The following is a 26,552-nucleotide window of genomic DNA, read 5'->3' as shown; positions in this document are numbered from 1 at the left end:
GGCCTAGCCAGTCTCCAGATCTCAACCCCATAGAAAATCTTTGGAGGGAGTTGAAAGTCCGTGTTGCCCAGCAATAGCCCCAAAACATCACTGCTCTAGAGGAGATCTGCATGAAGGAATGGGCCAAAATACCAGCAACAGTGTGTGGAAACCTTGTGAAGACTTACAGAAAATGTTTGACCTCTGTCATTGCCAACAAAGGGTATATAACAAAGTATTGAGATAAACTTTTGTTATTGACCAAATACTAATTTTCCACCATAATTTGCAAATAAATTCATAAAAAAATCCTACAATGCGATTTTCTGGATTTTTTTTCTCATTTTGTCTGTCATAGTTGAAGTGTACCTATGATGCAAATTACAGGCCTCTCTCATCTTTTTAAGTGGGAGAACTTGCACAATTGGTGGCTGTCTAAATACTTTTTTGCCCCACTGTATATGGGGCTTTGGTGACAAAACGGATGGCACTGTGATAGACTGCATCCAGTTTGCTGAGTAGAGTGTTGGAGGCTATTTTGTAAATGACATCGTCGAGGATCGGTAGGATGGTCAGTTTTACGAGGGTATGTTTGCCAGCATGAGTGAAGGATCCTTTGTTGCGAAATAGCAAGCCGATTCCAGATTTAATTTTGGATCGTAGATGTATAATATGAGACTGGCAGGAGACTTTACAGTCTAGCCAGACACCTAGGTATTTGTAGTTGTCCACATATTCTAAGTCAGAACCATCCAGAGTAGTGATGCTAGTCGGGCGGGTGGGTGCAGGCAGCGATCGGTTGAAAAGCATGCATTTAGTTTTACTAGTGTTTAAGAGCAGTTGGAGGCCACAGAAGGAGTGTTGTATGGCATTGAAGCTCGTTTGGAGGTTTGTTAACACAGTATCCAAAGAAGGGCCAGATGTATACAGAATGGTGTCTTCTGCGTAGAGGTGGATCAAGGAATCACCCGCAGCAAGAGTGACATCGTTGACATATACAGAGAAAAGAGTCGGACCAAGAATTGAACCCTGTGGTACCCCCATAGAGACTGCCAGAGGCCCGGACCCTTGAATGAGTAGGTGTCCAAACTTTTGACTGGTACTGTATGTAACAGTCCAAAGTTTGTGTTGGGGTGTGTATATATGACCGATGGGGTTAAAACCCAAACTTTCTAAGGGAGCACATTAGCCCGCTAAGCTGAAGTCTAGGCATTCACTTAGGGAGCCAATGCAACAAAATCAGGTCTCTTGCAAGTGTACTCATCATGCGAGCGTGGTTACCCAAAATACCTACAGTTGAAGTCAGAAGTGTACATACGTACGTACACCTTAGCCAAATACATTTAAACTCAGTTTTTCACAATTCCTGACATTTAATCCTAGTAAACATACCCTGTTTTAGGTCAGTTAGGACCACATCTTTATTTTAAGAATGTGAAATGCCAGAATAATAGTAGAGAGAATGATTTATTTCAGTTTTTATTTCTTTCATCACATTTCCAGTGGGTCAGAAGTTTACATACACTCAATTAGTATTTGGTAGCGTTGCCTTTAAATTGTTTAACTTGGGTCAAACGTTTCGGGTAACGTTCCAAACTTCCCACAATGCGTTTGGCCCATTCCTCCTGACAGAGCTGGTGTAACTGAGTCAGGTTTGTAGGCCTCCTTGCTCGCACACGCCTTTTCAGTTCTGCCCACAAATTTTCTATAGGATTGAGGTCAGGGCTTTGTGATGGCCACTCCAATACCTTGACTTTTTTGTCCTTAAGCCACTTTGCCACAACTTTGAAGTATGCTTGGGGTCATTGTCCATTTGGAAGACCCATTTGCGACCAAGCTTTAACTTCCTGACTGATGGCTTGAGATGTTGCTTCAATATATCCACATCATTTTCTATCCTCATGATGCCATCTATTTTGTGAAGTGCACCAGTCCCTCCTGCAGCAAAGCACCCCCACAACATGATGCTTCCATTTTGGCCAAACAGTTCTATTTTTGTTTCATCAGACCAGAGGCCATTTCTTCAAAAAGTACGATCTTTGTCCCCATGTGCAGTTGCAAACCGTAGTCTGGCTTTTTTATGCTGGTTTTGGAGCAGTGGCTTCTTCCTTGCCGAGCGGCCTTTCAGCTTGTGTCGATATAGGACTCGCTTTACTGTGGATATAAATGCTTTTGTACCCGTTTCCTCCAGCATCTTCACAAGGTCCTTTGCTTGTTGTTCTGGGATTGATTTGTACTTTTCGCACCAAGTGAATTATAAAAGTGAAATAATCTGTCTGTAAACAATTGTTGTAAAAATTACTTGTGTCATGCACAAAGTAGATGTCCTAACCGACTTGCCAAAACTATAGTTTGTTAACAAGAAATTTGTGGAGTGGTTGAAAAACAAGTTTTAATGACTCCAACCTAAGTGTATGTAAACCTCCGACTTCAACTGTGTTGCACTAGCGTGCCTGGGGGTTAATTTCCTTAAGGGGATGTCAGGCAGGATAGGAACCTGATGAGGAAGGCTGGCTGGAAAAGGTAAACAGTTAGATTCTGATATGTCTTCATTTCTTGTTCTTTCTTTTTTTTGTTTTACTTTTGGATTGTGTGTGTATTGTTATTGTATTGCTAGATATTGCTGTATTGTTGGAGAGATAACATCTTCAAAACTGTGCAGGCGACCAATACATTTTGATTTCATTTGACAAATACCCCCCCACGCCAAATTTTGTGTCTCATCTCAGTGCAGGGTCAAAGGTGAAGGTAAACAGCATTTGTGATGGCCAGTCCTCAATGCAGCGCAGTGTGTGTAATGTAAACATGGGGCCAGGGACCAGGCACATTCCTCACAGGGCCTAAATATAACAGGAAGGCATAAACACCACTCAGACCCTGACTCCATGTACAATATACTATCACGCACATGTACACACACTTCACACACTCAAGCATGCCAAACACAAGATGGGGTGTTAGGTGTTTGATGCTTTTGTGTACAAAGCTAATGATTAGTCTACTGATTAGAGTGTGGGTTGCCTAGTATAGTGGCCTCTAACTGTGAAGAACATAGCAACAGCAGGAGTTCTGTGTCATCTCGACTAGCCATGATTCTAAGAATCAAAATGGTAACAGGCTTTTACTGTAAAGTTGGGTTGCACAACCAGTCTGGTAGGCACACACACACAGCCCCATAACCACCACTGCATTCAACACTCAACAGCCCCCACCAAAAAAACAGGCCTCCCTATCGGCTGGTCCCAGGGTGCAGTTTACTGACTAATAACACCACGCTCCATAGCGACCATCACACTCAAACAGAGTTACTCCGATAGCAACGGGTCAATACTGGACTGGAGTAGACAGATGGAGGCTTTCCATTTTTTCCAGTGGGGGATATTGGAAGGGAAGGGAAAATGGGCTTGGGAAGTCTATGGTAAGGAAGTAAATGGGAAAGCCTATGGAAACCACTGTCTTGTATAAAGCAGGGCCAGGGTGTGGTTCAGGAGAGGAAGTTTTATGTACAGTATGTAAGTGTAGGGTGGGGTCAAAGTCTACACGTAAAAAAATATGTGTATGAACCATCATGTTCACACAAACCCCCCCACCCCCACACACTTGCATGAACACAAACACACATCCACGTTACAGAAAACAACCCACAACCCACAGATACTGTGATGACCCTTCTAGGGCTGATCAGGTTTAATGCCACGGTCAACGAATGACCATAGATTAAAAAATAAAAACATTGTGTATGCTGTGCATCCATGGTTAGTAATGGTAAACTACAAAAGCAGTTGTGTTTTCATCATGAAATGTGTTTCGAAAGGTCGCTGTGACATTCATACTCGTCATTAGTCCTCACTAGTGGTCGCCAGATGATAGGTGTGGAAGTGTTAATTGGTTTTGGTGACTCACCTCACCTAACTTTCTCCTGGCTGTTGATTAGTATAGAAGCTACTTCAAAAACGATGTATCTACACTACTCAGTGACCACTTGGCTGTATATGTACACCACAGACTACTGTCAGTGTAACAATACATTTATCCTATGAATACTTATGCTTTACGTTTTGAGCAAATTCAAATGTTTCCATAACTACCCAGCATACAGTTAAATGGTGTGTTTTCCGAACAACTGTAACTGAGCTAAATATAGGAATTTCCCTATACACATGTTGGAATCTGGGATTGTCTTTTGAGTACATCCTCTCCTCCCAAGACTACACACACTCCATAGTTGCTGGAAAACCGTAGACATGAATGCTTTGGAATTCACAGCTATCCTTCTGGCTGGCAGCCAAGTTTCTCTCTCTCCCGCTCCCTCTAAATAAAATACAATTTAATTGGTCACATATACATGTTTAGCAGATGTTGTTGTGGGTGTAGCAAAATGCTTGTGTTTCTAGCTCCGACTGTGCAGTAATATCTAACAAGAAATATCTAACAATTTCACAACATATACCCAATACACACAAATCTAAGTAAAGGAATGGAATTAAGAATATATAAATATATGGACGAGCAATGTCAGAGCGGCATAGACTAAGATACAGTAGAATAGTATAGAATTCAGTATATACATATGAGATGAGTAATGCAAGCTATGTAAACATTATTAAAGTGACTAGTGTTCCATTTATTAAAGTGGCCAGTGATTTCAAGTCTATGTATATAGGCAGCAGCCTCTATGTGCTAGTGATGGCTATTTAACAGTCTGATGGCCTTGAGACTGAAAAACAGCTTCTCTCTTGGTCCCAGCTTTGATGCACCTGTACTGACCTCGCCTTCTGGATGATAGTGAACAGGCAGTGGCTCGGGTGGTTGTTGTCCTTGATGATCTTTTTGGCCTTCCTATGACATCGGGTGCTGTAGGTGTCCTGGAGGGCAGGTAGTTTGTCCCCGATGATGCGTGGGCAGACCGCACCACCCTCTCGAGAGCCCTGCTTCCTCCTATAGCGTCACCTTGACTACAGTATGAAGTCAGTAAAGACCAACTCCCTCAGTCTGTTCTCCCTGGGCCTGGCTCTCCAGTTTCTGAACGTAGCGGATTCCTTGAAGAACCGCATTCCTGGTTGCCATGCAACATCTCACAACAGTCACTCTGTTTAAGCACATCTGGATTTCCTGCCCAACCTCTTAGCAACAGAATAATGTTTATGACAATGTGGGTTCTCCTGACAATGTGGACACTTCATAACAATGTAGAGACGTTATGACTTCACAGAGATTCTTATTGTCAGGCCCTAGGCACAATAATTATGTTTCTGTCCAATACCAGTGTACAACAAAATGTTAAAAAGTTTACTGTTGAGGTATTTTTATTTTTGTATTTTTTTTAACTAGGCAAGTAATTCAAGAACAAATTCTTATTTTCAATGACAGCCTAGGAACAGTGGGTTAACTGCCTTGTTCAGGGGCAGAACGACAGATTTTTACCTCATCAGCTTGGGGATTTGATCTTGCAACCTTTCGGTTACTAGTCCAAAGCTCTAACCACTAGGCTACCTGCCAATAAGATTTACTAGCACTTTTGAGAATTTTACTAATCTTCCCTGCATGTTTTATCATTGACTGGTTTCTAGTTAAGAGGCTGGTTCAATCTATGTGTGGATATTGGATGAGAGGGGCCTTAGACTAGTATCATTGGATGAGTAGTTTACTATATGGAACGACACTGAGGAATGGAAACAATAAAAGTTTTACAAAAGAAGGGAACACTGGACCTAGATGAAAACATGCACATGCATATAACTAACTACAGATCCCCATCGGTCTGTTGCAATGAGAAGGGGCAGAGGCTGTCTTGAGTGAGTGGATTTGGGGTGGATGGAGTGCTGTTTTGACTGTTTGGGTGTATGGGATATGGGGGCGGAGATCTGGGTTGAGCGTGTGTGAGAGGGGGTTCATGTGGAGACCAGATTTCTTCTGTCTGTAAACACATGCTGAGGAGAGAGGCAGAGGGGTTTCCCTCCTCCAAAGAGATGTGGCCGCAAAACACACCACAACTCTCCCGTCAAGAATCTATAGACACATTCTCTGCCTCACCCCACTTTCCCTTTCCTGTCCTTCACACTCAATCACATTATTCTGGTGTTCTCACTTTGGTAAGTGTAAGTTCTAATAACATCCATGCAGTGATAGGGCTAAAACACATGAGGTTATAGCTCATAGCTCTAGGTTTAGGCCATATGTTGAAAGAACTGAAACTTGCGCAAAAATAAATAGCAAGCGATACTCCTTCTGCCTCCTCAACCCACAGAGTAGAACCCTGGCCCAAAGAGGAATGTTTGTGGAGCACATGAAGATCTCTGGAATATTTCTTTGGCAAATACATTCAGCAGCCTGCTATACAAATGAAATTGCTCCTGCTGACATTGCTTCTTGGAGTCCAGGGACATTTTAGTGGTTTGTGAAAAGCAAACCACAATTTCACAAACCACATATTACAGAAAATGATGTTCATGAATTTACTTCCAAAGCAAATTCGAAATTATAACTCAACATGCTTTTTTTTTTGCTTTTAAAGTACACTTAAGAGAGGGTAGGGATGAGAATGTTCAATAACTTTGGAATGAAGAAGCAGAACGCATGGCATGTACTACAGCTTTGGCGGCTGCTGTACTAAGGCTATATTATGTGGTGAGTCAGTGGAATCTGACAGAACGAGGGGACATGGACAAAGACTGGTCTGCAGGAGCGGGAATATCAGGGTCTTTTGAGAAGAAGTCGGGGGGGACAGAAAGCGAGAGGACAGGAGATGAAAGGAGGAGAGGAGGTGAAGAGAAGATGGCAGGCAGTAGGTGTATACAGTGTATTTGGAAAGTATTCAGACCCCTTTCCTTTTTCCACTTTGTTACATTACAGCCTTATTCAAAAACATATTAAATAAAACACATTCTCATTAATCTACACACAATACCCAGTAATGGCAAAGAGAAAAAAACAGGTTTTTAGTCATTTTTGTAAATATATTAAACCTAAAACCCAGAAAAATCGGATTTGCATAATTATTCAGAACCATTGCTATGAGACTCAAATTTGAGCGCAGGTGCATCCTGTTTCCATTGATCATCCTTGAGATGTTTCTCCAAATTGATTGGATATGATTTGGAAAGACACACACCTGTCAACATAAAGTCCCACAGTTGACAGTGTATGTCAGAGCAAAAACCAAGCCATGAGGTTAAGGAGACGTTTATCTAAAGTTCCATGCATAACACTTGTATTTTCATCAACATGTATGATGAGTATGTCTGTAAATTGATGTGGCTCTCTGCAAAATCACCGGATGTTTTGGAAGCAAAACATTACTGAACGTAACACGCCAATGTAAACTGAGATTTTGGATATAAATATGAACTTTATCGAACAAAACATACATGTATTGTGTAACATGAAGTCCTATGAGTGTCATCTGATGAAGATCATCAAAGGTTAGTGATTCATTTTATCTCTATTTCTGCTTTTTGTGACTCCTCTCTTTGGCTGGAAAAATGACTGTGTTTTTCTGTGACTAGGTACTGACCTAACATAATTGTATGGTGTGCTTTCGTCGTAAAGCCTTTTTGAAATCGGACACTGTGGGTGGGATTAACAACAAGTTTATCTTTAAAATGGTGTAAAATACTTGTATGTTTGAGGAATTTTAATGATGAGATTTCTGTTTGAATTTGGTGCCCTGCACTTTCACTGGCTGTTGTCATATCGATCCCGTTAGCGGGATCTAAGCCATAATAAGTTTTAAATGAATTGTCGGAAGGGTACCTGGGGAAGGGTACCAAAGAATTTCTGCAGCAATGAAGGTCCCCATGAACACAGTGGCCTACATCATTCTTAAATGGAAGAAGTTCGAAACCACCAAGACCCCTCCTAGAGCTGGCCGCCCGGCCAAACTGAGCAATCGGGGGAGAAGGGCCTTGGTCAAGGAGGTGACCAAGAACCTGATGCTCACTCTGACAGAGCTCCAGAGTTCCTCTGTGGAGATGGGAGAATCTTCCAGAAGGACAATCATCTCTGCAGCACTCCACCAATTAGGCCTTTATGGTAGAGTGGCCAGACGGAAGACATTCCTCAGTAAAAGGAACATTACAGCCCGCTTGGAGTTTGCCAAAAGGCTCCTAAAGGACTCTCAGACCATGGGAAAGAAGATCCTCTGGTCTGATGAAACCAATATGGAAGTCTTTGAACCGAATGCCAAGTGTCACATATGGAGGAAACCAGACACCATCCCTACGGTGAAGCATGGTGGTGGCAGCATCATGCTGTGGGGATATCTTTCAGCAGAAGGAACTGCGAGACTAGTCAGGATTGAGGGAAAGATGAACAGAGCAAAGTACAGAGAGATCCTTGATGAAAACCTACTCTAGAGCGCTCAGGACCTCAGATCCTAAGCACATAGCCAAGACAACACTGGAGTGGCTTCGGGACAAGTCTCTGTATGTCCTTGAGTGGCCCAGCCAGAGCCTGGACTTGATCGATCATCTCTGGAGAAACCTGAAAATAGCTGTGCAGCGACGCTCCCCCTCCAATCTGACAGAGCATGAGAGGATCTGCAGAGAAGAATGGGAGAAACTCCCCAAATGCAGGTGCCAAGCTTGTAACGTCATACCCAAGAAGACTCGAGGCTGTAAACATTGCCAAAGGTGCTGCAACAAAGTACTGAGTAAAGGGTCTGAAAACGTATGTAATATTTCATTTTTAATACATTTGCAAACATTTCGAAAAACCAGTTTTTGCTTTGTCATTGTGGCGTATTGTAGATTTAATCAATTTTAGAATAAGGCTGTAACAATTTTTTGGGGAAAAGGTCAAGGGGTCTAAATACTTTCCAAATGCCCTGTAGATACAGATGTAGTATGTAGGGGAATCGATGATAGTATATCTCAAAGATGGAACACAGCAGTCAAAATAACAGTTTGAGAGTAGAACATGACACTCGCTTCCCTACCAGCACTAAGCACTACTAATAAGCAAACTCAATAATACGTAATGAGACAGGGATGAAAGCAATTTGTGTTGGAGGGAAACAGCAAACACTGTTGAAACCTTCAAAAACATCTCAGTCAGAGAGCGGTTGAACGAAGAGCGCAGCTATAGCGACTGCAATTAGAAAAGCAACTAGAGTCAAATGACATCTCCCCTGCTGACCTAAACATCTTAAATGAACTGCATTAGGCTCAATTCCATTTTCTAAATGCTTTTTTCATTAACTTCTGAAGCAGTGCTCTAGTATCTACTCACCCTCGTTCATAGCAACCTACATACAAGGAGGAGAGGGGAGCTTTTTACGGTAAATGTTTCCTTGTTTTTCCATGAACAACTCCAAAAAAAACAAGTTTTTTTTTTTCACCTTTATTTAACCAGGTAGGCCAGTTGAGAACAAGTTCTCATTTACAACTGCGACCTGGCCAATATAAAGCAAAGCAGTGTGACACAAACAACAACACAGAGTTACACATGGAATAAACAAACATACAGTCAATAATACAATAGAGAAAGTCTATATACAGTGTGTGCAAATGAGGTAGGATAAGGTGGGTGAGGCAATAAATAGGCCAAAGTGGTGAAATTATTACAGTATGGCAAATTAAACACTGGGGTGATAGATGTGCAGAAGATGAGTGCAAGTAGAGGTACTAGGGTACAAAGGAGCAAAATAAATAACAATATGGTGATGAGGTAGTTGGATGGGCTATTTACAGATTGGCTTTGTGTCACGGCCGTCGAATGAAGAGGACCAAGGTGCGGCGTGGTGAGCGTACATTTTCCTTTTTTATTAAAAATGTCACCAACAAAACCAATAAACAATACAAAACGACCGTGAAACTCACAGGGCTATGATGCCTCAAACAAAGTTAACTTCCCACAAAGAAAGGAGGGAAAGGTTTACCTAAGTTTGGTTCCCAATCAGAGACAACGATAGACAGCTGTCCCTGATTGAGAACCATACCCGGCCAAAACATAGAAAAACAAAACATAGAATGCCCATCCCACATCACACCCTGACCTAACCAAATAGAGAAATAAAACGGCTCTCTAAGGTCAGGGCGTGACACTTTGCTGCGAAATAGGAAGCCGATTGTAGATTTCATTTTGGATTGGAGATGCTTAATGTGAGTCTGGAAGGAGACTTTATAGTCTAACCATACACTTAATGTGAGTCTGGAAGGAGACTTTATAGTCTAACCAGACACCTAGGTATTTGTAGTTATCCGCATACTCTAAGTCAGAACCGTCCAGAGTAGCGATGCTGGACGGGCGGGCAGGTGCAGGCAGGGATCGGTTGAAGAGCATGCATTTAGTTTTACTGGCATTTAAGAGCAGTTGGAGGCCACGGAAGGAGAGTTGTATGGCATTGAAGCTCGTCTGGAGGTTAGTTAACACAGTGTCCAAAGAAGGGCCAGAGGTATAAAGAATGGTGTCGTCTGCATAGAGTTGGATCAGAGAATCACCAGCAGCAAGAGCGACATCATTGATGTATACAGAGAAAAGAGTTGGCCCGAGGATTGAACCCTGTGGCATCCCCTATAGAGACTTCCAGAGGTCCGGACAACAGGCCCTCCGATTTGACACACTGAACTCTGCCAGAGAAGTAGTTGGTGAACCAGGTGAGGCAGTCATTTGAGAAACCAAGGCTGTTGAGTCTGCCGATAAGAATGTGGTGATTGACAGTGTCGAAAACCTTGGCCAGGTTGATGAATATCGATGGCGGTTATGATATCGTTTAGGACCTTGAGCGTGGCTGAGGTGCACCCATGACCAGCTCGGAAACCAGATTGCATAGCGGAGAAGGTACGGTGGGATTCGAAATGGTCGGTGATCTGTTTGTTAACTTGGCTTTCGAAGACCTTAGAAAGGCTGGGTAGGATAGATATAGATCTGTAGCAGTTTGGGTCTAGAGTGTCTCCCCCTTTGAAGAGGGGGATGACCGCGGCAGCTTTCCAATCTTTGGGGATCTCAGACGATATGAAAGAGAGGTTGAACAAGCTAGTAATAGAGGTTGCAACAATTTTGGCGGATAACTTTAGGAAGAGAGGGTTCAGATTGTCTAGCCCTGCTGACTTGTAGGGGTCCAGATTTTGCAGCTATTTCAGAACATCAGCTATCTAGATTTGGGTGAAGGAGAAATGTGGGAGGATTGGGCAAGTTGCAGTGAGGGGTGCCAGGCGGTTGACCAGGGTAGCCAGGTGGAAAGCATGGCCAGCCGTAGAAAAATCCTTATTGAGTTTGAGTTTATTTTTATTTTTACAGGGGCAGTGCACATTAATCAACGTTTCAGTAAAAGTGCCGGTTTTAGCCAGCCGGCTAATTTTCAACCGCAGTCCCTGGGCAGGTTATTAAAAACAATTACAATATAGACAATAGCAGCATAGAACAAGCAAGACATAGCAACATAGGACAAGCAAGACATAGCATACAGAGCAACATAGGACAAGCAAGACGTAGCATACAGACAGAGCAACATAAAACAAAAAGCAGCAAGACAAAATTCATAAAAGCAACAAAGTGTTTCCACACCTCACAAGCTACAGACAACAGACAACATGGAAAGCGGCAACACACAGCTAGGGACCATGTTCACAAATCTGATTGACCTTTAGCCATGTCTTCAAGCATTTTGTGAAAGTGTGATATGTGGTGCAGTTATGTGTGTCTGATGGCAGTGTATTCCAGACATGGGAAGCTCTCACAGAGAATGCAGATTTACTAAAGGTGCTTTTCCTTAGGGGAACTATACAGTCACCTCTCATGGCAGACCTTGTGGATCTGCTGCCATATGTCTGGGTTTTCTGTTTAACAAAAATATTGAGTGGAGGGGGAGCCAGGCCATTAAGGATCTTGAATACAAGACATGCGTCGGTGTATTGCACAAGATTTTCCCAACTCAAGAGCTCATGCTTTCTAAGAATGTGACAATGATGATGGCTATTGGGCTTCCTATCAAGCACTTTGAGAGCCTGTTTGTAGACAGACTGAATAGGTTTTAATGTTGTACAGCAAGCTTGGGCCCAACTAGTCAAGCAGTATGTTAAGTGGGGGAGTATCATAGATTTGAAGTACAGTTTTGCTACCTCTGTAGTCAAACAATTTCGTATAAATCGGAAATTAGCTAGGTTGAATTTGGTTATTTGAATTACTTTTTTCACATGCTTTTTAAAAGAGAGGTTGGAATCAAGTATGATGCCAAGGTACTTAAAATCGGATACCACCTGGAGCTTCTCCCCTGACACATAGACATCTGGCTCAGTAGCATCTGTTGCCCTCTTTGTGAAGAACATGCAAACAGTTTTTTTCACATTGAGATGCAAACACGAGTCACTGAGCCACTTTGTAACCTGGACCATTACAGTAGTGAGTTCTTGTGCAGCTTGTTGTTTGCTCTTTGCATGCACATATATCACTGTATTCTGTACATTTGAACTTCAGACCCAGTACAGACAGAAGGCAGATCATTAATGTACAGGCTGAACAGGAGGGGCCCCAGTATTGACCCTTGGGGCACGCCCACATCATAGCTACGAGTGGGCGACAGCTCATTGCTCACTCTGACACACTGAGTTCTGCCTTCAAGGTATGATTTCATCCATCTCAAGGCATCAGGGGAAAAGTTGAACTTGGACAATTTTGTGATGAGAATCTCATGGTTAACAGTATCAAAAGCCTTCCTTAGGTCCAGAAACACAGCCCCCACAACACCCCCTTTGTCCATCTTGGACTTCACATTTTCCAGAAGAAAGCAGTTGGCCGTTTCTGTGGAGAGTTTCGCTCTGAAGCCAAACTGCATGGAGTGTAATGTGAAGGGGCTGTTGTTGAGGTGGGCAATCAGTTGTTCTGCTACACACTTTTCAACAACCTTTGACACCACAGGTAGTATACTAATGGGCCTGTAGTTACTCACGTCAGCAGGGTCGCCTGATTTAAAGATGGCCGTTATTATGGCCGACTTCCATACCCTTGGAAACACACCGAGACCAATAGATGTGTTGGTGACCTTAGTAATGGGGCCAATGAGTGACTCTTTGTAGTTTTTAAGAAAGGTAGAGTCCATCCCAAACACATCTTTGGCTTTAGAGTTCTTTAGTGAGCTAATCACCTTGTTCACCTTTGACTCAGAAACCTCCCTTATGATGAAGACAGGTTGAGTGTCATTCACTAGCACTGGGCACAGGAAACAAGTGGAGGGGTTCTGTGTCAGTGCCCTGACAGAGTCAATAAAGTAGGAATTGAAGGCTATTGCTATTTCGACTGCATCCTGTGTTAGATTGTTATTCACCATGATTTCTAGTCTTTTTGCAGTGTTACTATGGTCTTTCCCTGTTAACTTTTTTAGATTCTCCCATATCAATTTAGAATTTCCCTTTGCTTCACCAATTATGTTAATAAAGAAGTTTGCCTTGGCCTGTCTAATTTCTTTCATCACCTTATTTCTCAACATGGTAAACCTTCGTCTGTCATGCTCTAATTTAGATTTTAGGGCTATTTTTAGAGCATCATCTCGTTCTTTCATCAATTTCCAGATTTCTCCATTTAGCCAAGGAAGAGTGCTCTTTTGGCCAGGTTTGGATTTGATTTTCTTTAGGAAGCCATTTATTGTAGTCTGGATTGTGGATAGAAAAACCTGACTATCAGCTTCCACGTCTGTATAGGACAAGAGATCATTCCAGTTTATTCCCTTAATTGCTTTTTCAAAATAGTTTAATTCACTCTTAGGTATTCTGAGTTGATCCGGCTTTCTAACAGTAGAGAGGTTAAACCTGCTCTTAGACAGCTTTCTGGCTATAAGTGTCAGATTATGATCAGATAGCCCAGTAACCATATTGAATGATTTAGTCACTCTCTCTGGTTTATTACTGAACACCAAATCAATCTGTGTTTTAGAGCAACAAGTCACCCTGGTTGGCCCTTTAACTAGCTGTGTAAGGTCAACGGTATTAGTGATTCGTTTGAGGGTTTTCCTACAACACTTGTCTTCATAATTAATGTTAAAATCTCCCATTAAGATGACCTCTTTCCCAAAATCACATTCCCTAAGCATGGTATTAAACTGATCAAAAAACACACTTTTGGTGGAAGGTGGCCTATACATTCCAATGAGGGTAAAAGACATTTGGGTAATTGACATTCTCAATTATGTTACTGAAACTACAGCAGAAAACCCCTTGAAAAAAAAAGCACCCCTGACAACTTCTGCAAATGCAAATATGGTGTTTGTCAGAATTTCTGTTTCCAGACCCTTATATCTTCTGTTATGAATCTTCCATATGCTCTTTCATACATATGACAGTACCTCCTCAGTCAGATCTGAGTGAGGCAGTTTTGTGTTTATAAGGGCGCCCTATTACTGGCACAGACGGCAGGACTTCCTGTTTCCCAAAGGAATGGAGGGGTCAGGGGTTGTTTGGGGGCTATACGAGGAGTCTCCGTGTTGCTCTGTGTCAAACTGCCAATGGAGTACCCATATGTCATTGTAAGAGGACTCACACCTTTCTTACCCAGTGAGCTCCACTTAAGTAGAAAAAAGTATAAAGTTTCTATGGAACATTTGACTGCTTATTCCCCCAGTTACTAAGACTAGGCCATGTTCACTAGGCATGAAATGGAAGAAAATGGCCTTCCTTACTTATCCAATAAGAAACCCTAGTTTATGTTTTATATTGCCCAACCATTCTGCTATGATGCTGTATGCTCTGATGAATACGAGCCTGGTCGACGACTACTGGAACAACTACCAAAGCTTTGCCTTATGCTAACTCTTTAGCATCAGTCCTTAGCTTGAGTCTTTGGTGTTGTTAAATCTGCATTTCAGAGAAACCCAACTACAGCATTACAAAGTGAATGACTAACCAAAATGACTTTCAGAGGATGAGGGGGTACGCCAAATAAAGGCTGTTTTTTTCCACAGACTGTAGAAATTGTCAACAAGGCATTACCCAAGACCAATGAAATGCTCCATTGAGATCTCAGATTCAGAAAAAAAGTTTCTCTCCCTTTACTAGTCACAAAAAAAACATAACAATGTTCTTATTTATCATTACTGCCAGGCCCTGACCCCATCAGTAAACCACAGGGGGAGAGGAAGAGAGAGTGAGATAGAATAAAGAAAGACTGATAGAGACACAGGAAGAGAGCAGGAGACAGAAAGGGACCACAACACAGACAAAAAGGATGATGTGAGAGAAGGAGAGGAAAAGTGGAAGACGTTCCTCCCAGGCCACAGTCATGGACTGTGTATCTGCCAACACTCATCCAGACCTCCTCCTGAATGGAGCTTCCAGGAAAGAAGGGAGCGAAGAACAACAACAACAAAACCTCAGAATGGGGGACTGACTGGCTGGCTGCTGGCCCTGGAAGAGGAGAGGATGAGAACTACAGGGTGACTTCAGGGGAGAATGAAGTCCATGGAGGGACTGAGCCAAAATACACTGGGCCACTATCCTTCCAGGGCCAGAGGCACGTGGAGCTGCCTAACAAGCTGAGCTGAATCCAGTCAGCCAGTCATTTAGTTTAGATATGGCGCTGCCTGGCAGACTGAGTCCAGTCAGTCAGTCTGTCAGTTTAGATATGCAGGGCTTTCCCTGGACAGTGTTGATACATTGACGAGGAACAGCCAGCTGTGAGTCATACCAACACGAGAGGCTGAGTGTGAATACTGTACTACTCACCAGCATGTGTGCGAGCGATATAGAGAAACACACACTTATAGAGGCTCACACATATAAATAGGCATGTGCCCACATACACTGGCTCAACTTCAGACGCCTATACACAAACATTAGTTATATAAGTATAATAAGTCTATTAGACAAGCAGACATGGACAGACTTGACAAAATTCTACAAATTCAAATCTACACAAGTCCTCTTCTAACCACACATCTAAAAATGTACATCAACATCACAAACCGGTCCTCAAAATAAAAAGGTCTTCAAAAGCTGAGTATTGCCATGAAAATGGGTCAGGCAGAAGAGCTTTGGCTTATGCCATGGTCAGTTTAGCATTTTAACCCCCAATGGTTAAAGTTAAGATGGGGGAGGGAAAACTGATCCTAGATCTGTTGCCAACAGGCAACTTCATACCCTGATGTACAGCCTCAAGCAGCATTCTACAAAGACGAGAAACCCATTCTCAAGGGAATGAGAACAACACTATGAGGTCTTTCTCAAGAACATTGGTGAACAATGAAAATTTTTCTCAAAATGACAATGATGAACAATGACTTTACCAGGTGCTCTCATTTGAGGCCTAATACTGGAGCTGTCTAGCCTTGATGAGAAAGAGAACAATAATGAGTTGGTAGTTCCTAGCTAGTGTGACCGATGGGGTTAAAACTCAAGACTTTCTAAGGGACAGTAGAGCACATTAGCCTGCTAAGCTGAAGTCTAGGCATTCACTTAGATTGCCAATGCAACTAATCAGGTCTCTGACAAATGTACTCATTGTGCAAGCGTTTTTACCCAAAGACCTCTGTTACACTACCATGCCTGGGGGTTAACTTCCTCAAGGGGGATGTTAGGCAGGTTAGGAGCCTGATGAGGAAGGCTGGCTGGAAAAGGTTAACAGTAAGGTCTTCATTTTCTTGTTCTTTATTTTTTTTTGGGGGGGGGGGTGTGTGTGTGTGTATTGTTATTGTATTGCTAGATCTTACTGCATTGTTATAGCTAGAGACATCGCAGGTGCAGCAAAACTGTGCAAGCGACCAATAAAATAGGATTTGAGCTCTGCTGTATGCTAACAGGGGCCAACGACTGTGGGGGTTTTGTGTGTAAAATGTGTGTGCACTCTGTGATGCTTTCACTGCTTCAGTATTCTCTGGTGGGTGTTTTAGCTAGATAATGAGGTTGATACAGAGATTCTAGGCTATGTTTCACCTAACCGCTGATACAGGGTCAGATATTTATCAAGGTTATGGTGAGTGAGGTCAGGTAACCTGATCCTAGATCCGTGGTTGTACATAACGGGTACCTCAAACCTTGTAGATGCTACAAGGGCCACTTACCACTGTGTGATGGAATAGGAGCTCCCATGACAGGATCATCTTCTGGTTGAGCACCATATCAAGGAAGTCATAGATGAAGTAGCCTGTTGAACAAAACATGGAAAAGGCATATTCTAGCTTAGAACCAAAACAAAGCAATGGAGATTGATAGAACAAAGGCTTTTTCAGTGGAGGAGCGTTTGGCATATCAAGTATATTTAGTGGGGACCCCTCTTGCCAGTCGCTTCCATGACGACACCAAGGATGGTAACCAAGATGTCAGTTAAAGAGTGCTATTTAGATCAGTCCCCCGCTATGGGCATAACCATGGAGACGGCTTTTCAGAATGGTGGAAAAATAATGAAGCGTTAAAGATAGTTGGGTGTGTGTGTATGTTGCGGAGGGGGTCCTCCTCTAGGGCAGACTATAATTAACCCTAGTCTGTGTTCCTACTACATATTCTATTTGATATTCAACACCAAACGGCTTCTGTAAATATTGTGATAAGACATGTACCTTCAGAGCATCCTCAGCTGCTATATGACAAACACATGCTGAAGAAACAACGGATGTTTACTTAACCAAATTGTCCAAATTGAATCCCAAAAATAATTCTTACTGTGCATTGGGAATTGATTTTGACTGAATAGGATCCATATTAGATTTTAAAAGTGTCATCCATTCATCTCTTATCATTCCTAGACAGGTATAAAGAAAAGCCATTTTACAACCAGCGAAGACCGTCAACCTAGGTCAAGCTCTCACGTTATTGAACCATGGTGGCATGTGACCAACTGTTCGCCCGTTGGCCTTCCAACAGGCTCTCTTAACATTATGACACTGACTGTGTTCCAAAAGGAATCATTGGTTCGGTCTCTCTCTGTCCCTCTCTCCCTCTCTGTGTGTCTCTCTGTCCACATCTCACCCCCTGCCCCTGTTCTTCTGCCCTAGTTTCTCTCACACCTTTCTGTACCACCACACGGGGCTGAAAATGGAAACATTTTTTTGTAGTGTTTAAACTCAACAGCAGCATGTTATCTCAAACGGCTGGTGACTGGAGCCAAGCTCTCCCGTTCTGTGGGTTTTGGGCAGTGACTGTCCAACGACAACTTGTCTATACACTGGCTTACAGTCAAACCCTGGATGTTTGGTTGAGATGAGTCTACATCAGAAAATCTTTGTGACAGATTACAGTTCCTCAAAACAAAAATATTCTTAAAATGAACTTAACGACACACCCAATAGGAGAGTGGCACTTCATGGTAGTGTCGTGTTTGGTGTGTAACACTGCATTTACCTTTGGTCAGCCTGGGAGGGTACCTGCTGCAACTGTTATGCATTCCAAAATGTCAACACCTTTGCCTTGGCCTGACATAATCAAGTCAGTCCACAGACAGAGGCCCAGACTAGTGTTTGTTTGGTCAATCAGAGCGAAAAACAAACAAAACATTTTAAATATATCCTCCAAACATACAGTAGGTTTCTACAAGCTGCCATGTCAAAATTGCCTATAGTGAAAATACTTTGTCTTTCTAGCTTTGCATTGTGGCCTGATAGTGACGACCATACTATAGGCTCAGTGTCACTGTCACGCCGCATTGTTGTAGGCAGGGCTCAGAGGAAGCACCATCCACCATCCCTCCTCACCCGGACTCCCTTCTCTGTTACTTCTCTGTTATAGATGGCATTTGACCCGGGCAGACTGCTGCGGCATATATCAACAGCCTTCTTCTCATGTGCTACGGCCCATTCTAGGGTCACGCAACCTACAGGGGTAGGCCCGGAGCAGTGCCTGGGACAAAGCTTCATAATGCTCCCCATTGATTCTAGAATTCCGGCAACACTAATTACACTGACAGGCAGCATTCAAGGGTGGGTGGATTCTCTGGGAGAACGCTAACAATCCTTGGAATTCTAAGGGAGCCCTTGTTAACCAGGCACAGATCCAATAAATTAACAGCTTATAGAGTGTAAATTAGCTCAATACACGAGTCAATTAGAGAGCATGAAGTCAACATTTTTATTTAAAGGGGCTGTACTGCTGGGGTTTACTCTAAGCTCAGTGTGGTGGCAGGTAGCCTGCCTTGTTAGAGCGTTGGACTAGTAACTGAGAGGTTGCAAGATCGAATCCCTGAGCTGACAAGGTGAAAATCTGTCATTCTGCCCCTGAACAAGGCAGTTAACCCACTGTTCCTAGGCTGTCATTGAAAATAAGAATTTGTTCTTAACTGACTTGCCTAGTTAAATAAAGATTTTGTCCATCTAGCGAGACTCCTAACCAAGTGAAAGCTATGGTCTGCTGTTTGACTTGTGCTCCAGGCTTAATACTCCTTCTACAGACCAATTTTAGCTATCCGACACATGAAGCGTGTTGGGGAGAGGTCATTGGAGGGGTATAGGCTGACACACATACACTATTGCTCTAAGTTATATGAGAGATAGACAAGGTCAGGTGGCATATCCTACCAACGGGACATTAAATACTGTAATATCTTATGTTTCACCGAGTCGTGGATGTTCGACGACACGGCTAATAAAGAGTTGGCGGGATTTTCCATGCACCGGCAGAACAGAGAAGCTATGTCTGGTAAGACGAGGGGTGGGGGTGTGTGTCTTTTTGTCAATAACAGCTGATGCGCGATGTCTAATATTAAAGAAGTCTCAAGGTATTACTCGCCTGAGGTAGAGTACCTTATGATAAGCTGTAGACCACACTATCTACCAAGAGAATTCTCATCTATATTATTCGTAGCCGTCTATTTTCCGCCACAGACCGATGCTGGCACTAAGACTGCACTCAACCAACTCTAGGCCATAAGCAAACAAGAAAATGCTCATCCAGAAGTGGCACTCCTAGTGGCCGGGGACTATAATGCAGGCAAACTTAAATCAGTTTTACAATTTTTACCAGCATGTCACATGACTGTGTGATAACGCTCTCAGTAGCCGATGTGAGCAAGACCTTTAAACAGGTCAACATTCACAAAGCCGTGGAGCCAGACGGATTACCAGAACGTGCACTCAAAGCATGTGCAGACCAACTGGCAAGTGTCTTCACTGACATTTTCAAGCAGACCCCCATAGTCCATTCGCCCAAGGAAGCAAAGGTAACCTGCCTAAATGATTACTGCCCCGTAGCACTCACGTTCGTAGCCATGAAGTGCTTTGAAAGGCTGGTCATGGCTCACATCAACAGCATCCTACCGGATACCCTAGACCCATGCCAATTCGAATACCTCCCCAACAGATCCACAGATGTCGCAATCTCAAACGCACTCCACACTGCCCTTTCCCACCTGGACAAAAGGTACACCTATGTGAGAAGGCCTACAGCTCAGCGTTCAACACCATAGTGCTCACGAAGCTCATCACTAAGCTCAGGACCCTGGGACTAAACACCTCCCTCTGCAACTGGATCCTAGACTTGAGGCAACAACACATCTGCCACGCTGATCATCAACACTGGGGCCCCTCAGGGGTAGGTACTTAGTCCCCTCCTGTACTCCCTGTTCATCCACGACTGCATGACCAAACACGACTCCAACATTATCATTAAGTTTGCTGATGACACAACAGTGGTAGGCCTGATCACCAACAACAATGAGACAGTCTATAGGGAGGAGGTCAGAGAACTGTCAGTGTGGTGCCAGGACAACAACCTCTCCCTCAATGTGAGCAAGACAAAAAAGCAGCTGATCGTGGACTACAGGAAAAAGCCATTAACACCACATTAACATTGACAGAGCTGTAGTGGAGCGAGAGTTTCAAGTTCATTGGGCACGACAAAACCTTTTCCCCCTCAGGAGACTGAAATTATTTGGCATGGGTCCCCAGATCCTCAAAAAGTTCTACAGCTGCACAATTGAGAGCATCATGACCGGTTGCATCACTGGTATGGCAACTGCTCGGCATCTGACCGTAAGGCGCTACAGATGGTAGTGCGTACGGCCCAGTACATCCCTGGGGCCAAGTTCCTGCCACCCAGGACCTATATAATAGGCGGTGTCAGAGGAAAGCCCATAAAATTGTCAGAGACTCCAGTCACCCAAGGCATAGACTGTTTTCTCTGCTACCACACGGCAAGCAGTATCGGTGCGCCAAGTCTAGGACCAAAAGGCTCCTTAACAGCTTCTACCCCCAAGCCATAAGACTGCTGAACAATTAATCAAATGGCTACCGGACTATTTACATTGACCCCCCCATTTGTTTTGTACACTGCTGCTACTTGCTGTTTATTATCTATACTTTTTCACTTCACCCCTACCAGCATGTACTAATTATTACCACAACTAACCTGTACCCCGCACACTGACTCGGTACCGGTACCCCCCTGTATATAGCCTTGTTATTGTTATTTTATTGTGTTACTTTTTTATTATTTTTTTACTTTAGCTTATTTGGTAAATATTGTCTTAACTCTCCTTGAACTGCACTGTTAGTTAAGGGCTTGTAAGTAAGCATTTCACGGTAAGGACTACACTTATTGTATTTGGCGCATGTGAACATAAGATTCAACAACTGAGACATAAACTGAACAATTTCCACAGACATGTGACTAACAGAAATTGAATAATGTGTCCCTGAAAAAAGGGGGGGTCCAAATCAAAAGTAACAGTTAGTATCTGGTGTGGCCATCAGCTGAATTAAGTACTGCAGTGCATCTCCTCCTCATGGACTGCACCAGATTTGCCCGTTCTTGCTGTGAGATGTTCGCCCACTCTTCCACCAAGACACCTGCAAGTTCCTGGACATTTCTGGGGGGAATGGCCCTAGCCCTCACCCTCCAATCCGATCCAACAGGTCCCAGATGTGCTCAATGAGATTGAGATCCAAGCTCTTCATTGGCCATGGCAGAACACTGACATTCCTGTCTTGCAGGAAATCACACACAGAACGAGCAGTATGGCTGGTGGCATTGTCATGCTGGTGGGTCATGTCAGGATGAGCCTGCAGGAGGGGTACCACATGAGGGAGGAAGTCGTCTTCCCTGTAATGCACAACGTTGAGATTGCCTGCAATGACAACAAGTTCAGTCCGATGATGCTATGACACACCGCCCCAGACCATGATGGACCCTCCACCTCCAAATTGATCCCACTCCAGACTACAGGCCTCGGTGTAACGCTCATTCCTTTGACGATAAACGCGAATCCGACCATCACCCCTGGTGAGAGAAAACCGCAACTCGTCAGTGAATAGCACTTTTTGCTAGTCCTGTCTGGTCCAGTGACGATGGTTTTGTGCCCATAGGCAACGTTGTTGCCGGTGATGTCTGGTGAGGTCCTGCCTTACAAAAGGCCTACAAGCCATCAGTCCATCCTCTCTCAGCCTATTGCGGACGTTCCTGGTGTAACTCGGGCAGTTGTTGATGCCATCCTGTACCTGTCCCGCAGGTGTGATGTTCGAATGTACCGATCATGTGCAGGTGTTGTTACACATAGTCTGCCACTGTGAGGATGAACAGCTGTCCGTCCTGTCTCCCTGTACGGACATTGCAATTTATTGCCCTGGCCACATCTGCAGTCCTCATGCCTCCTTTGCAGCATGCCTAAGGCACGTTCACGCAGATGAGCACCCTGGGCATCTTTCTTTTGGTGTTTTTCAGAGTCAGTAGAAAGGCATCTTTAATGTCCTAAGCAGGGTGTAGATGGTGTTTCCTACCTTCACCACCTGGGAGGCGGCCCGTCAGAAAGTCCAGGACCCAATTGTCTCGAGCTTAATGACGAGTTGAGGGTACTATGGTGTTAAATGCTGAGTTGTAGTCAGTGAACAGTATTCTTACATAGGTATTCCTCTTGTCCAGATGGGATAGGGCAGTGTGCAGTGTGATGGCGATTGCATCGTCAGGGGACCTGTTGGGGCGGTAAGCAAATTGGAGTAGGTCTAGGGTATCAGGTAGGGTGGAGGTGATATGATCCTTGACTAGTCTCAAAGCACTTCATGATGACAGAAGTGAGTGCAACAAGGCGATAGTAATTTAGAAACAGTAAAAATGGTGGCCATCTTAAAGCATGTGGGGACAGCAGACTGGAATAGGGATTGATTGAATATGTCCGTAAACACACCAGCCAGCTGTTCTGCGCATGCTCTGAGGACGCGGCTAGGGATGCCGGCAGCCATGCGAGGGTTAACACGTTTAAATGTTTTACTCACATTGACCATGGAGAAGGAGAGCCCACAAGCTTTGGTAGCGGGCTGTGTCAGTGGCACTGTATTGTCCTCAAAGCGAGCAAAGAAGTTGTTTAATTTGTCTGGGAGCAGGACGTCGATATCAGCGATGGGGCTGGTTTTCTTTTTGTAATCCGTGATTGACTGTAGACCCTGCCACATATGTCTCGTATTTAAGCCGTTGAATTGCGACTCCACTTTGTCTATATACTGACTCTTTGCTTGTTTGATTGCCTTACGGAGGGAATAGCTGCACTGTTTATATTGTCATGTTTCCAGTCGCCTTGCCATGATTAAAAGAGGTGGTTCTGTCAATAGGCTGGGAGCAACAAAATGGAGTCATGGTCAGATTTGACCAAGGCAGGGTGGTGGAGGGCTTTGTATGCATCGCGGAAGTTAGAGTGGCAATGATTGAGAATGCAAAGCTTTTGTCGAGCATCCGATATGGTATAATTTAGGAAGTCTTGTTCTCAAGTTAGCTTTGTTAAAATCCCCAACTACAATAAATGCAGCCTCAGGATGTATGGTTTCCAGTTTACAAAGATTCCAGTGAAGTTCTTTCAGGTATCTGCTGGGGGGGGGGGATATACCCGGCTGTGACTATATAATCGAAGAGAATTCTCTTGGATGATAATGCAGTCGGCATTTGATTGTAAGGAATTCTAGGTCAGGTGAACAAAAGGACTTGAGTTCCTGTATGTTGTTGTGATTACACCATGAGTCATTAATCATAAGGCATACACCCCACCCTTCTTCTTACCAGAGAGATGTTTGTTTCTGTCGGCGCGATGCATGAAGAAACCGGGTGGCTGTACTGACTCTGACAACATATCCCGTGAAACAGAGAATGTTACAATCTCTGATGTCTCTCTGGAAGGCAACTCGTGTCTTAATTTCGTCCACCTTGTCATCTAGAGATTGGACATTGGCGAGTAATATGCTCAGAAGCGGTGGATGGTGTGCTTGCCTTCTGGGTCTGACTAGTAGGCCGCTTCGTCCACCTCTCCTGTGGCGACTGCGTTGTTTTGGGTCAGCCTCTGGGCTAAGATCCCATGTCCATGGTGGAGGTCTGAACAAAGGACCCGCTTCAGGAAAGACTGGTCTTTCCTGGTCTTAATGTTGGTAAGTTGACATCGCTTTTATATCCAATAGATCTTCCCGGCTGTATGTAATAACACTTGAGATTTTCTGGGCTAACAATGTAAAAAATAATACATAAAAAAAATATAAATAAAATTGCATCGTTTCCTACGGACCTGAAGCGTGGCGACCATCTCTGTCGGCGCCATCTCAGACCCGTCCTTGGTCGGCAGCATCCATGGAAAGAGACAAGCAGTCCCAGCAACTGATGCCAACTGCGTCGTGGGATCCAAACTAAGAAGCTAGCTTGCTACCAATAACTTTCCAATACTCTTTCAAACAACAAACTTTCCAAACAAACAAAACTGAGCTCTTCCTCATTCCGCGTTCAACAGGAAGTGACAGGGCGTTGACCCTGGTTGCTTCTGTGGATCGCTCTGGATGGGAGTCTGTTAGAGGACTGAATGTAATGTAAATATTGAGCGGCTTCACTGCAAGTAGATTGTATGATTTGTTTTAATATATATATATGCTTCTCGTTCTTTCGTTTTGGATCTTTGGTAGCCTAGTGGTTAAGAGCATTGGGCCAGTAAGCGAAAGATTGATGGTTAGAATCCCCAGGCCGACGAGGTTAAAAATCTGTGTGTGCACTTGAGCAAGTCCCTTAAACCTAATTGCTCCTGTAAGTCGCTCTGGATAAGAACATCTGCAAAATGACTAAAATGTGATAATATCCTGCTTGTATTTCCCCTATAAACAATTTATTGACTTACTTTTGATATTACCCTAATAAAGTTCAGAAACTGTTGTGAAGGTTTGGCGTGTGGTGTGGCTATTAGCCAATTATACCGCATGCAGTGTGCACTGGCACTCCAACTGACTCCGACAGTTGAACTTGAGGAAAGGAAGAATGTTTTATGCCTACCAGAGTTACTCCTATAATCTAACAATATAATGCTTATCTTTATAAAACATATTCTGATTGAAAAATAACAAATTAGCCTCCTTCTGTATGCCTATACTGTATCTGTATAGCAGACACTATAGCCTATCTGACAAGGATAAAGAACTGCATGTTGGTCATAGGATACAGCCGGCATTCCTCTCTCCTTCTTGCTCTCTGGGGCTAGGGCTAACACGCTGCGTGCGCGAGCGTTGCAAAATACATTTACAAACATGTTATTCAATAATTTCATCCAAACTGCTCAAGCGTCTGGTAAACCAGTCCCACCTCTCCAATCTCCTCATTGGTTTTTAGGAGCATATACTTTAGAAGCATATTCCCACTTGGGTATATATAACGTCCACAGATTAAGACGAAAAATGGAGAGATTTAGATTTCCCCTTTTATCTGTGGATTAATTGTTGGGAGTAGAGAACACACGAATTCTACAAAGATTCAGACAAAAAGGACTGTGCATTTCTAGTAAAATAACAACCCAATGTTTATATCCCAGGACAAATTAGCTAGCAACAGCAAGCTAGCTAGCTAAATCTCCATAAATTGTTCATGTGTTTTGACCCGCCCTAAGGAGCGTGTCCTCAGTTTAACGCCACCTGGGTCAGCTCTCCGTACTCGTCCTGATGAGCGTACTAGCCGTCTGGTGAAGACTGTGCCGGCTCCACGCACCAGGTCTCCAGTACGCCTCCACAGCCCTGCACGTCCTGTACCAGCTCTTTGCATTCGCCTTGAGGCGTGTGGCATCTGTTCGGTACCATGTGTGCTGGTTCTACGCACCGTGTCTCCAGTGCGCCTCCACAGCCCAGTACGTCCTGTGCCAGCTCCCCACACTTTCCGTATGAAGGTTGTCATCTGTCCAGGACATGTTGTGCCAGCTCTACGTTCCAGACCTACAGTGCGCCTCCACAGCCCAGTACGTCCTGTGCCGGCTCCACGCACCAGTCCTCCTGTGTGTCTCCCCAGCCCGGTACGTCCTGTGCCGGCTCCACGCACCAGTCCTCCTGTGTGTCTCCCCAGCCCGGTACGTCTTGTGCCGGCTCCACGCACCCGGCCTCCAGTATGTCTCCCCAGCCCGGTACGCCCTGTGCCAGCTCCACGCACAAGGCCTCCAGTGCGTTTCCCCGGCCTGGTACGCCCTGTGCCAGCTCCACGAACCAGGCCTCCAGCGACGATCTGCAGTCCGGAGCCTCCAGCAACGTTTCCCAGTCCGGAGCCTCCAGCGACAGTTCCCAGTCCGGACCCTCCAGTGATGATCCATGGCCCGGAGCCTCCAGTGCTGCCCATGGCCAGTCCAGAGTCTCCAGCGAGGATTCCCAGTCCAGAGCCTCCTGCGAGGGTTCGCAGTCCGGAGCCTCCAGCGAGGGTTCCCAGTCCGGAGCCTCCTGTGAGGGTACCCAGTCC

General features: G+C 44.1%; 2 protein-coding genes across 3 annotated transcripts in view; one reads left to right on the top strand and one right to left on the bottom strand.

Moving 5' to 3' along the window:
- LOC139385824 (apoptosis inducing factor mitochondria associated 4) overlaps positions 1–26,552 on the top strand; it is a 70,801-nt gene that overhangs the window by 20,126 nt on the left and 24,123 nt on the right. The window lies entirely within an intron of this gene.
- Positions 1–26,552, bottom strand: part of LOC139386158 (TLC domain-containing protein 2-like) — a 41,302-nt gene that overhangs the window by 10,956 nt on the left and 3,794 nt on the right. The window contains exon 3 of the mRNA XM_071131616.1: positions 16,964–17,046. Within this exon, the coding sequence (XP_070987717.1) occupies positions 16,964–17,046 (83 nt within the window). The remainder of the gene's footprint in view (positions 1–16,963; positions 17,047–26,552) is intronic.

Source organism: Oncorhynchus clarkii, chromosome 27 (genome assembly GCF_045791955.1).
Source record: "Oncorhynchus clarkii lewisi isolate Uvic-CL-2024 chromosome 27, UVic_Ocla_1.0, whole genome shotgun sequence".
In the NCBI taxonomy this organism is placed as follows: domain Eukaryota; kingdom Metazoa; phylum Chordata; class Actinopteri; order Salmoniformes; family Salmonidae; genus Oncorhynchus; species Oncorhynchus clarkii.
This window is presented reverse-complemented; position numbering and strand designations above follow the sequence as displayed.